Raw genomic sequence first — 14068 nt, 5'->3', positions numbered from 1 at the left:
TTTTAAAATGGTACAAGTAGGACTCTTGACTTTAATTTTCGATATATTTTTTAATATAACCAATTTGAAGATAATTTTTAACACGAATAGATGAAAAAACATATTACTAATTTTATCATAATATTTTTAGATCGGGTTATTATTAAATTAATTTAGGATCTTATTTATACTATTTTAAAAAAATATAAAATATATTTTGTCATTTAATAAGGGAAATTTGATTTTCTATACTTAAAAATTTTCAAAATTTTTTTTTTGAACCAATACATTTTACACTATGAAAAATATGACTCTTTTTTCAAAACTCCAAAAATACCCCCCTCTATCTACTTTGTCTCTCTCTCTCTCTCTCACTCTCTCTCTCTCTCTCTCTCTCTCTCTCTCTCTCTCTCTCTCTCTCGGACCGAAAAAAGAAAAAAAAAACATATGGTCCGATGGTCGGACCACATGGTCCGACCATCGGACCATGTCCATCTCTCTCTTCGTTTTCCTTAAAAAAAAAAAAAAAAATATGGTCCGATGGTCGGACCACATGGTCTGATGGGTCCGATTGGTCGGACCCCATCGGACCATGTGGTCCGACCATCGGACCATATGTTTTTTTTTTCCCCTGTTCGAGAGAGAGAGAGACGAAGAGAGTGAGAGGGGGCGGTACAGTGGGTGGGTGGTGGAGGTGAGCCGTGGTGGTGCATTTGAAGGTGGGAGCGGTGAAATGGTTTGAGCGTCGACGGCGTGGGTGGTCTGCCGTGGGTGTGTGGGTGCGGCACCGAGAGAAAGAGAGAAAGAAAGAAAGACAGGCGAAAGAGAGAGAGGGCTGATGGTTTCAAATGGGGGGGTATTGTGGGAATTAAGAAAATGTTATCCCATTTTACCAATATTCCCTATTTTAAGTTTAGAAAAAAAATTATTCCTTAATGTAAGCATAGAAATTCAAATTTCCCTTTAATAAAATAGATAGTCTAATTAGTAATTTTTATTAAACATAAGGTTAAAATAGTAATTACCTTAAATTATACTTTTAAATTTGCATGAGTTACCCATTTTAAAAGGTAGAATTTCTCAAAAGAATGCCATTGATTGCTGTTACAAGACAGGATTCTAATCCTTGGTACTATAAAACAAATAATATAATAAATGACATTGTCATTCATTTTTAGAACTTTGACTTTACCCAAAACTTAGTCAAATATGGAGTAAATTATAGGGTCCCCAAAAGAGACAATTGAATCTGAATTTCTAATAGGCTCTCATCACCATGACTTGACTGTTTCAGACACTTTTATTGAAAAAAAAAAAGAAGTTAAAAGAAGAAAGACAGAAATATACAAAGTGATATTATTTAGAACAAGTCAAGTCAAGCCAATACATAATTAGGCTACAATAATTCCCATTAAGAATTTTATTGAGCCTTTCTTTCTTTTCCATACTTACAAAGCAATTTTCTTGTTATTCTAATACAAAAGGGGTACAACAACAAAATACCCTCAAATATGTGTAAACAAATCAAATTACAATTAACAATTCTACATACAAATTAAGAATAAAAAGAAACTCAATTTTATGTTCCTTTTTCTTACACAACAAGGCCATTGACAGGTGAAAAATTATAGATGGTTTTGTCTTTGTCATTGTTGTTGCTATTGCTCTTTCTTCTTGGTTTAGCCTCACCAAGCATTGTTATCACATCTCTCATTGAGGGTCTATCTTTTGGGAGCTTGGCAGTGCAAAGAAGAGCTATTCTAAGGACTAAAAGCATCTCTTCTTGAACATGTTTGCAGTTACCTACATTAGGATCTAATGCCTCTTCTAAAGATTTGTTGTCCCTAATCTTTCTTCTTGTCCATTCAGCTATGTCGACTGATTCGCCAAACTCTGAATCTAACGGTCGTTTTCCGGTTAGAAGCTCTAATAGAACCACTCCATAACTGTATATGTCAACCTTTTCATCAATCTTTAATGTGTATCCAAGTTCTGATAAGAAAAAAAGAAATAAAAATGAGAGCTTTGTTAATCATATGAACATGGAAGAACAATTAAAACATGGGATTTTTTCAAACAGACTTTTTTTACAAAAATACAGACTGTTGATGTTGTTTTCACGTTGCTGCTACATTATATTATGTTGTTGCAATGTGAAAACAATGTTGTTTTCTGTACAAAAAAATGTAACTAAAAAATCTGTAAAATTGTAAAAAAAAAAGTGCGACTTTAAGTATTTTGTGTAAAAATTCCTTGAAGCGAAGAAACTCACCAGGGGCCATGTAGCCATAGGATCCAGCCACCATTGAAACTGTTTCGTTTTTCCTCACCATCATACGAGCCAACCCGAAATCAGCAATTCTTGCATCGAGATTAGCATCGAGAAGAATGTTGTTGCACTTGACATCTCGGTGAATGACCGACGGGTGACAATCATGGTGGAGATAAGCAAGTCCTTGTGCTACACCAACAGCAATGTTGTACCGCGAAACCCAATCAACAAGCAACCTTCCTCCTTGCTTGTCATGCAAAGCATCTCCAAGGTTTCCATTAGGCATAAACTCATACAAAATCATAATATCAGAATCATTATGCAGAAATCCCAACAACCTTACAATGTTTCTATGCCTTAGTCTCCCCAAGAGATTGACTTCTCCAACTAAGTCATTGCTGTTTCCTGTTTCAATGTCAACTCCTGATCTCCATAGCTTCTTAACAGCAACAACTGTGCTTGAACGCGTGATTTCAGCTTTATAAACTGTCCCGGTTGCTCCAACTCCAATCACATTTGATTCCTTGACACAAGCTAGAATGTCTGAGCTTGTAAAACCAAGTCTTTGGAAAGCCATTAATCTCCATGGCCATTCACCATTAGCCATTTGAAAACTTTCACCAAAGCAAATCCCATTTGAGTACCATCTTTTGTAAAGAGTTAGAGCCCCGAAAAGGGCTATTCCAATGGCTAAAACAGATGTGATTCCAATGATCCAACCTGCAATAACATGCTTAATATGCCAACTATGGTGTCTTGATTGAAATGCTGAATTTTGAGAACATGGTGGGAGAACACCACCACATAAACCAGCATTGCCCACAAGATCATTCGGGTTTATCGTTCTTAGTACACCATTTGCAGGAACAGAACCCTCTAATCTGTTGTATGAAACATTGAGATTCTCCAATGCTGGTGAGATACCAAAGTTTTCAGGTATTCCACCAGTTAGAGAGTTGTTAGATAGATCTAGAATGGCTAACATTGACATCATTGATAATGGTTTTGGTATCTCTCCACTCAATTGGTTGTTCCTTAGATTTAGATTGACTAGTTTCTCACATGAAGCAATGCTTGATGGAATGATTCCAGAGAAATGATTTGATGAAAGGTCAAGCACAGAAATTGAAGGACAGTCTTGAAACTGACCTGGTATTTCTCCTTCTAAGTTGTTTTTGGATACTAAGAAGTTTTGAAGACTAGGAATGGAAAAAATGGTGGAAGGAAGAGTTGAATGAAGGCGGTTTCTAGAGAAATCAATGAAAGAAAGAGATAAAGAAGAACATATGTCATTTGGAATTAAACCAGTGATACTATTATTAGCTAACTCTAACCTTTCAAGCTTCTCAAGTTTGCCAAATCCAATTGGGATTGTCCCTGATATCAGATTGTTCTGCATTCTGACCCGAACAAGCGATGAACATGTTGATAAGCCAACTGGGATTGGACCCGAAAAGGCATTGTTGAAAAGGATAAGCTTGGTGAGATTTCCCTTGTGACACAAGGTTGTTGGAATCTCACCAGAGAATGAGTTGGAAGATATATCCAACCATTGCAATGGTGAGTTCTTTCCAAGATCATTTGGCAAAGGCCCCGAAAGTGAATTGTTCCATAGCTCAAGAATCTCCAATTTAGGCAAGCTACCAACTCCACTAGGGACTGAACCTGATAAACTGTTGCACATCAGATTCAGAAGCTGCAGATTCTTCAATTCTGTTATTTCATCTGGGATTTTCCCTGATAACATGTTATCAGAAAGATCTAACAACTTGAGTGAAACAATGCTGCCAATTTCGGGTGGAATTCTCCCTTCAAAACTGTTTTTGTACAAGAAAACAGTCTCCAAACTCTTCAGTCTCCCAATCTCAGTTGGAATCTCATTACCAAGATTACCAACTGACAAATCAAGATACCTTAGACTTGTAAGATTCCCAAACTCAGCTGGTATACCGCCTTCGAATTCATTATACCCGAGAATGATACTCTCCAATGAAGAAAGCTCTCCCAACTCAGGTGGGATTAAACCAGTGAGATTATTCCCAGAAAGACCAAGAAACTTCAACTTTTTCAAGTTCTTGAAAGATTTAGGAATCACCCCACTAAAGAAACTCCCTCTTAGATCCAAACTTTCCAACAAAGTAGCATTCCCAAGATCCTCAGGAATCAATCCTGTGAAATCATTACTTGAAGCATTCAAATAAGTAAGCCCAGCTGCTCTCCCAAGACCAACAGGAAAACTACCAATGAAGAAATTCTGACTCACATCAAGACTCTGCAGAGTAGTGAGATTAGCTATAGATTTAGGCAATGAAGAAGAAAACACATTATTGCATAAGTTAAGAGTAATCAAACTCTTCAGTTTCAAGATTTCATCAGAGACAATCCCACTAAGATTCTTGTGGGAAAGATCAAGTTTTTGAACATGTCCTTCATTGTTGCATGAAACCCCACTCCAATAACAATGAGCTCCACCATTCTTCCAATCCTTTAAGCTATTCAATGGATCAATAAGACCAGCTCTGATTGAAACCAAAGCAGACACTTCTTCATCATTATGACAAAAACAACCAATGAAAAAACAACAACAACAAAAGAAGTATAACAACAACAACTGAGTTTTCAGCTGCATATTGGGGTTTTGTGTTTATAATTCTCTCAGATAAATCTCACCCCTTTCCACCATTGCCAAAAAAAAGAAACTCTCTGATACTAACCAAGTCTCAACTCAAGTGTTTTAGTATATATGACATGTTATTTTATGGTGTTGTTATAAATATAAATATAATAATAAACTAGTTATGTTATTAAATTAATTGGTGGGATTAGTTGTAATTGTAATAATAATAATAATATTATGGGGTCTCGTGAGATCTTGGGTACTGTAACAGCTATTAATCTGCAAGTAATGACGGGGAAGCTTTGGACTTATTGGAAGCTTCTCCGACATTAAACATGGGAGGAGAATGTGTTCTTTCTCACCACTCATTCAGTGAAGTTATATAATACTTCTATATATATATATCATGGTCAACATGAGTGAGTGAGTGAGTGTCATAATATAATACATCTCTATTTCTTTCTCTCACAAACATTTTCACAAACACTTTGTCTTATATTATAGCTAAGCTACTACTTAGGTACCTATAATCTAGTTTATAGAGTAACTTAACTATATGTAGTGTTGTTACTTTACATTAAACATTCTTTCAAGACTTTTTAATCTAGTTTTTATTAACTATGCAAATCCCAATGAAACAGATTAAAATTAATTTAAAGTTTAAACTAATGAGATAAGAAACATACCTTGGAATTCTATTATGATTGTGCTTTTTTTTGCTTAGATAGTAATTAAAGTTTCAATAAAGGGATTTTTTTAAAAAAATTGAATTTACTAGTTTTGGTTTAAAGTACACCTTATCATAGGGTATTATTGTTAGGGTCCTTTAATCTATATTTTAGCCTAATTTTGATAATTATTTTTTGTGAAATGACACTTGTTTGAATCCCATTCGTTCCCTAGATTTCGTTTTTAAGTGTCAATGTTGGTCCAACAGAGTACTTTCGCCGTTGGGGCTTCAACAATCTTATTATTACAGAGTCAATTTGAATAATAGTCAATCTTAAGTATTATATCACAAAAAGTAGGTGGTCAAAATGTTTATACAACTAGTTGAAGTGTTAGAAAAAGATTTGTTTTTTCATAAAAAATTATCAAAATTAAAGCAAATTGTACATTCAACAATCTAGACAAATGATCGAATTATTCAGATGAGTGATTGAGATGTTTAAATAATTAATCGAAATTTTAGTTAGAGATTATTTGCAAAAAAATATCAAAACTAGACCAAAGTGCTAAATAACTTCAAAATATTATTTTATGATTAATTTATAATATAAATACTTAAGTTTAATTATTGATTTTAAATAAATATCTAAGTTTAATTTTAACACTTAATAGCCAAGTACTTATAGAAGTTTTAAAATTATAACATAGGTATTATTACTACTAAAAATTAAACTTAAGTATTTATTTATAACTAGAAAGTTAAATTTAAGTATTTTTAACGCAAATTACTCTTAGGGGGCGTTTGGTACGAGGTGTTCAAAATAATTTGATTATAGGGAATATTATGAAGGAGAATATGATTATAGGGAAATGTGTAAACTGTGTTTGGTTGTGTAAGGTAATATGTAATCATATTCCTGTTAATCAAATTAAAGTGTTTGGTTGAGTACAGGAATCTTATATATTATTTTAAAAAATTAAAATAAAAATATTTTTTATATATATTTATTTAATGTTAATTACATATAAAAATAAAATAATAATTTATTAAAGAAATTTATTTATTAATTAGTAAATATTAAATTGGAGAATTATCTCATATACTGTTTTTTTAATTTTTTTTTTCAAATTTACGGTTTGGGTTTCTAGAGTGGTTGCAGCGCTAGTTGCAATATGGGTTTTATACGATTTTTTATTGCAATTTAGGTTGCAGCGTTAGTTGCAATAGAAGTTTCTATGTAGAATTTCGTAAAAATGAAAAAAAAAAAAAAAAAAAGCTGTTTTGAAATGTAAAAATGAAAAAGCCCCTATTAAATTTTATTGTATTTTTTATTAATTAAAATGAATATTTTAATATATTTTCTCACTATATTATTTATTTTTGTTTGCTATGTCATTTATGTGTACACTATCCGCATAAAATTTATGTATAATGAATATACATATATTATTGCTAATAATATAAAAATAACTCAGTTAAAAAAACCGATCTCACAAACTTAATATATACTGTAATATTTTATTTATAATAAATGATAATATTATTGGTATTTAAATTTATTAATTAATTCAAAAATTCTATTCAAATTAATATAATAAAAGGTAATGATTCAATCCTACCCTTTTTTAAAGTATCAACATTACCCTCCTCAATGGTAGTTATAATACTAAGGGAATAACATTCCAAGGCTAAAGACTCAAAACAAACAAGATAATATTTCACATTACCTTTCCCTTGTTAGCATTAACCCATTCCAAACACCCCCGTATTTATTATGTCTATTAACTACGAGCAACATAAAGTGTTTTTCTATAGGAATATTTTAAAGTGAAGAAAAAGTCATAAAATGGTTCCAAAGCAATACTAAACCCAAAAAAGCTTATTAAGAAAAGAATAGATTTTGGTAATTGAGATCTTTCTTTTTGAGTCCTAGCAAACGTGTGAAAGTGGTACAAAGCTCCATGGCTTAATGATTTAGATACCATTTTCAAAAAGAAAAAAATTTGCCAAAGTTGGTAAAGGGTAACTTCTAAGTATGACAAAAATTCAGAAATTATTATAAGTGTAAAGTATAACTATTGTCACACCCATTATGACATTATATACTATATATTATATTCATATTAGTTCTACAATAATCAATATCAAAAACCCATTTGAGATTAGATTGGAACCAATTAGTATATATATTTAAATAATGACCACAATGTTTTTGAATAATATTTTAAAGCATAATCAGATCATGTAGACATTTTACCCATTTATCCAGCTAATAATAAACCTAAGAAAAAAAAACATAGTTTTAATTAATCACTTGTTATAATTGAGGAAAAAGAATCTTTCCATGTTATGAAGGTGAACTCAAAAACACTAAGACAAACATTTTTGTATCTAAGAACATTTTGATGTGGGCAATACCAAAAAGTATGGTATTGCCATTATAAGTTATATTATTATAAATCAATAAATAAAATTCATTTGTATATATATGACAAATTTGATTAGATATTGTTTATACATAATAAAAAATTTCAATTGAAAGATAAGTGGAAAATATTTGTCCTTTCAATGAGAGTATAAGCCAAAAAAAATAGCATAACATGGTGTTTTGTAATTTGTATAATAGGAATTTTTATGTTTTTATAATATTAAAAGAAATTATTAGGAAACAAGAGAAAGTATATGAAGATAAATACTAAAGAACATTAATAATATTTAGAATTATTGTTATTATTAGTATAATTATTAGACGAAAAAAATGTTAATTTTAGAATGCTAATCTATGAATTTAGTATTCTTCAAAAAAAAAAAAAAAGTTTATTGCTCTGGCCAAAAATACAATTAATCCAACATGAAGTATATAAAACCCTAGCAATTTACCTAATAATTAAATTGATAAATACTTACTAACAATTTTATGAAAGAAAAAATTATTTTACAAACTCTTTTTTTTTTAATTATTTTTTTTTTTATATTTTTGGAAAAAATAAATAAAATTAAAAATTTGGTCACATGCAAACATGTGAGATGTGGTATGGAGATTATAAAAGTATTCACTTTATAGTTATATTGTGCAGATATAACAGATAGGGAACCCATGTGAATTAGCAGCTTCATTGGGAAGCCCCCTTTTATTTTTTCTTGCCTATTATTGGAGTGAGAATATTTTGGTCTTTTTATTTATTTTCTATATAATTTTATACTTATTTATAATGGGATTATTTTATTTTAATCAATCAATCAATCCATTAATTTTTATGATTATTATTCATGAAAAAGAAAATCCCATATTTAGTATCATAGATGGGCCTTCACATGGCTATGGAAAAAGGCTCTCACACACACAACTTTGGTCATTGCACGTGTGGCACATGCAACTATTGTGGAGCCCACAACCTTTTGGGACCCACTTTTTTTTTTTTTTTTAAAAAAAAACATAATAAATAAATAATAATAATGTTTTTATTGGACTTTCTCAGCACACTATGTTATGTATGCCTCTTATTAGATCTACTTAATCAATATATCACATTATTTATTTGGATGACTTTTATGATATAATCTCATTTTGATTTTATGTTCTTGTTAAATACTTATTTTGACATTATGTTAGTTTAGTGGTTGGGTTTGGTGTTTTAAGCTTATAGTAAAAGAACATGTTGAGTGGTGTAATGATAAAGATTGTTTTTACTAACATCTTTCTTTATTTAGATGAAAAGTTCTAAATTTACCATAATTTCTTTTGAAGGGATTAAAAAAAGCTTAATAATTATCTGATATAGGTGGTATCATTTGTGTGATAAAAACTTAATTAAAAGAATTTAAGGTATCAGACTCATATAACTGACACGTGATCTTCAAAATTGTCAAAATAACCGAAAGAGTGAGAAAAAGATCTGCACCACGTAATCTCTTTTAGTTATATGTATATATAAAAAAAGTTTATGGTGATTGAGGATGGGGATTGACCTCTTTTATGCTATTTTTCACTTTCTTATTTAAAAAATAATTATAATTTGAATGTTATAATTGAAATATTAGAATTTCTCATAGAGAAAGTCTAAAATTAGAATCTCTTCTTTCAATATCAAAAAAGATAATAATAATAATAATATGTTCACCCTCCAAATTTTATGTAAAAATAATTATCAAATTCTTTACAAAATGATCAAAATCCAAATCATAAGATTAATTTTAACCAATTTTACGATATATGGATACATATTAAAGTGAACCTAACATGGTATTATTCCAAATATTAGATATTGTATATGATATGTAATTACTAGTTTTCATAGATTACTTTTAGATAAAAACCACTTCACTTGAGGGGTTAGTAACAAATTTGATTCAACCAATTTTAGATCACATGTAATCATCTTCAAAGGAATGAAACTCTAGTAAAGCATAAGTGAATGTACATAAGAAGTGAATTAAAAAAATTGATCATTATGGCTAATTGCACATGATGTGGTATGTAATTTCATTGCCATTATACAGGTGAACATTTGGTGAATTTTATCAGGTTTCGAGTTTTTGGGTGTCAGGTTTTGGGTTTGCGTTTTGTAGGAATCGAATCCGCTCGTGTGATGGAGCGGGTTTTCGAGTATCAGGTGGGTCGAGTGTGGGTTGGGACCGGGTTTTGAGTTGGGCTGGGCCTTTGTTTTTTGAAAAAAAAAATCACATTTGTTTACATTTATCATAAAACTACACATAATTTCACTTTGTTTTTACATTTTTTTAAATATCACCTTTTTTTTTTACAATTTTTAGGGGGGGGGGGGAGGTTCTTGTATAATATATATATATATATAAAAAAGGGTTTTCCAGGTGGGTTCGGGTTTGACCTGAGTTTTTGGGTGTCACAATTTCAAAATTCGAACCCGACCTGGTGGGTAATCGGTTGTAATCTGAACCCGACCTATAATTTCTTAAAACTCTTTTTTTTTTTTTTTTTTTTCAAATTTCGAGTTGGTTGGTTTGTCGAGTAGGTGGGTTTTTTAGGTGTAAATGTAACACTTTTATATTAATTAGATAATGGATTGGTTACTTTTAGTATTATAGATTAATTAATGGAATAATTTTATAAATGTTAATCTCTAAAAACTTATTTGTAAACATGTTAGTAACTAATTAATTATTTTTAAGTTATATTATCGTAGATTATAATTTAAATATATTTAAATAATTTTAAAAAATATTTTCGAAACTAATAAGTTGTCATATAATATAACAAGCTACTATTTTTATATACCGATTATTTTATATATCTTTTTGTTATTTTGAAACTTAATTAGTTATTGTATAATATAATATAATTTAATTAATAATATTCTAAAATGATTGTTAACTAAAATTTAAAAAAATTGTAAAATAGTAATTAATCACTATATTGGTAACTAAATATATATATATATTTTTGAAATAGTAAAAAAAAATATATTTCTCATATTTTGAAATGTTCATATTGAAGAGTAGATCTCAATGATATTTATTTAGGCTCATCCAAGTAACAGTATGATCAAAAATTATTTTTAAAGTTTGAGAGAAGAAAAAGAAATAAAAAAGAGAGAAGATGAATGCGAAAAGAAAAGTAAGTAAGAGAATGAAAAAAAAATGGAAAAAAGAAAAAAAAAAGAGAGAAAGAAAAGAATATATAAATCAAGGTATTAAAGCATACACACATTATTAAAACTTCACTAATTTTTTTTTCACAATTAAATAAAAAACAAGTTATTTCGAAGAATTTCTCAATTTATTTTTTCTCCACCTCATTACCCACATAATCCTTCCTAGTATATCCTAAAGAGTTATATTGGGGCAAATCACATGGTATATCCACTTTATTTTATTTGTTTTAATTTTTATCTCTATTTTTATATCCTGTAAGATATACCTATTTTTATAGATGATGTCTCTATTAGATCCCTTAGATTAATGTAAATGATATGCTAGACTTAAGTAGAGAGTAAGGATATATTGGATCTACTTAAAAAAATGGGTATATTTTAAAAAATATAATATGAGAATATTTTTGATTAATGGATAAAAAAAAAAAATATTTTTCAACTTATCCCCTTTCTTTTTAAAGAATCGCAAGGCCCATCTCTTGATAAAGCCCAAAAAAACAATAATATTGCCACGTGTACTCTAAAATCCCACTATAATTTCTCATTATGAGAAGGCAAATCCGAGAAACATATTTATTTCTTCTCTTCACTCCTTAATTTCAATACCCCTATAATCCTTTCTAGTATCATAAAGGATAGTTGTAATAGGTGTGTTTCGTGCTAGTTCGATTCATATTTTTAGTACTTTTTAAAATATGGGTCGTATCGTGCTGGACTGTAAAAAAAATATGTGTCGTGCCGTGCCATACAACAATTTTACAGAATAAGCTCGACGCAACCCGTAAGTGGTAATTTCGTAATGTGCTCGGATTTGTATAGTGTTTTATTTGGGCATACTCGTTTTTCTTAAATAGACCAACCTATTTTTTTATATATGCTCAAATTTATGTTTTATATTTTTGCATTTTTATTATAATTGAGTTAAATACTAAAATAAGTGTATTTAATAGTTTTAGTTACTTTTATATCTTTTTTTAATAATATTTACACACCAACAAATAAAAAATAATTATAATTGATAAATAAATATTTATAATTATTATTATTATTAAATTATTGAACATTTTAATGTGTTAAGCTTTTGAACTAATTTATTCGTGCTTACGTGTCGTGTCGACTGTGGTGTCTAAATCTATATTTTTTTGAGTCGTGCTGTATCGTGCCTAAACACATATTTTTTCATACCCAATCGTACTCGTACTGTGTCAAAAAATTTAGCCCATATTTATAATTGGGCCTTTAAGCCCATCACTTGATAAAGCCCACAAAAACTAAATGTAGCCACGTGTAGAATAATGAGTGGTTTGTAAGCTCTGCAATCTGCATGGTCATGAGTACCATAATGTAGCCAGTGGCAAGCAAATTGCAATCTCATGGCAACACCAAACCAATCCTTTGGGAAAGCTAAGAATGTGTTTGTACAACAACAAAGTGTGGCTGTCCTTGTTCCACACCATGCCTTTTCAAAAACCCATATTTGTTCCACAACAACAACAACAACAACAACTCTCCTCTCCTCTTCTTCACTGTAAATCACTCATCTTTCTCTTTTCTCTTTCCTTAGTTTCTCTGGGCAATGGCTACTTTACAATCTCTTGCTTTCTCTTCTCCACTCTCTCACTACATTCATCATCTTCAACCACCTTCTTATTCAGGTCAGTCTTTTCTCAGTACATTGTCTTGTGGTTTTTGCTGATTTCTTTTTTAGCTCAATCATGTTTATTTTTTCAAAGTTTAATTCTTTTTGTGCAAATATGAGTAGAGGAGCCAAAAGGGTAACATGAGTACTTGTAATTTGGTTTAGATTGTAAAAGGTTTAAACTTTAATGTTTTCTTGGTTGTGGGCAACTGAGAATGATTGAATGGTTTCTTTTTAAGCAACTTAGAAATTGAGGATTTCTGGGATTTTTGTGTATGTTGATTTCTGGCTGTTATTGATGAAATTAGACATAGAAGAATGGTGCAATATTGGCTTATGTTATGACAAATGGATTCATACACTTGTTAAATCTTCTATTTTGTTAAATGACAAATCAAACCTATATTCATCAAGTTGTTTTTAGCGCGAATAAATACAAAAAATGTAACCAACCTGATCATAACACCTTTATTACTAAGTTATGTTTTGACAAAAATTGAGCTCAGTCTATTATTTTAAAAAATACAGGATCCAACATTGTATAATCCAAGCCTATGAAATCAGAACTAATGTGATGCTTTTGCTGTTTTAATAGGTAAAGTATCATGGTCCATCCAAGCAAGTTCAAACTCCACATTCAATGGCCAATCTTTGCAACTAACTCGCCCCCGATGGACTCGGTTAAGACAGAATGCTCAAGTGCCTGGTTCCATGATAATGATGGTAAAGCCAACCATCCAATTCATCCAAGGAACTGATGAACAGACAATACCAGATGTGAGGCTAACAAAATCAAGAGATGGTACTAATGGTATGGCTATATTCAAGTTTGATCAGCCTTCGGTTTTCGATTCATCTGGTGAAGTTGGTGACATAACTGGGTTTTACATGATTGATGAAGAAGGTGTTCTTCAATCAGTTGATGTAAGTGCTAAATTTGTGAATGGAAAACCTGCTGGTATTGAAGCTAAGTACATAATGAGGACTCCAAGAGATTGGGATAGGTTCATGAGATTCATGGAGAGATATTCTAATGCAAATGGCTTACAATTCATTAAAAAATAAGATGTTGTATATCCTTTTTCATTGCCTTTTTACACTTCCATAATTGTTCAACTTACTTTTCTTTGTTTGTTTTTGTCATCAAGACAAGTGAAACTACTTCACTTTCAATTTGAAATCAACCAATTTTGTTGTTCTTACTCATATCCATATTCTCATTCTTTTTATCACTAATTTCTTTTGTTGTGTATTCCAGTTA

At 30.3% G+C, this 14068-nt stretch overlaps 2 protein-coding genes across 2 annotated transcripts; one reads left to right on the top strand and one right to left on the bottom strand.

Moving 5' to 3' along the window:
- Positions 1-1313: 1313 nt before the first annotated feature.
- On the bottom strand, positions 1314-5032 carry LOC115713994 (MDIS1-interacting receptor like kinase 1). Its single transcript, XM_030642496.2, has 2 exons — positions 2252-5032; positions 1314-1971 (listed from the first exon to the last, which is right to left on the bottom strand). Exons 1-2 carry the CDS (start codon positions 4878-4880, stop codon positions 1574-1576), a joined length of 3027 nt encoding a protein of 1008 aa, XP_030498356.2. The 5' UTR covers positions 4881-5032; the 3' UTR covers positions 1314-1573.
- Positions 5033-12545: 7513 nt separating this feature from the next.
- On the top strand, positions 12546-14013 carry LOC115714005 (photosystem II reaction center PSB28 protein, chloroplastic). Its single transcript, XM_030642505.2, has 2 exons — positions 12546-12823; positions 13403-14013. Exons 1-2 carry the CDS (start codon positions 12745-12747, stop codon positions 13870-13872), a joined length of 549 nt encoding a protein of 182 aa, XP_030498365.1. The 5' UTR covers positions 12546-12744; the 3' UTR covers positions 13873-14013.
- Positions 14014-14068: the final 55 nt, after the last annotated feature.

This window comes from Cannabis sativa, chromosome 4 (assembly GCF_029168945.1).
Source record: "Cannabis sativa cultivar Pink pepper isolate KNU-18-1 chromosome 4, ASM2916894v1, whole genome shotgun sequence".
NCBI classification, from domain to species: domain Eukaryota; kingdom Viridiplantae; phylum Streptophyta; class Magnoliopsida; order Rosales; family Cannabaceae; genus Cannabis; species Cannabis sativa.
Note: the sequence above shows the minus strand (reverse complement) of the source record. Positions and strands in the feature narration are given on the sequence as shown.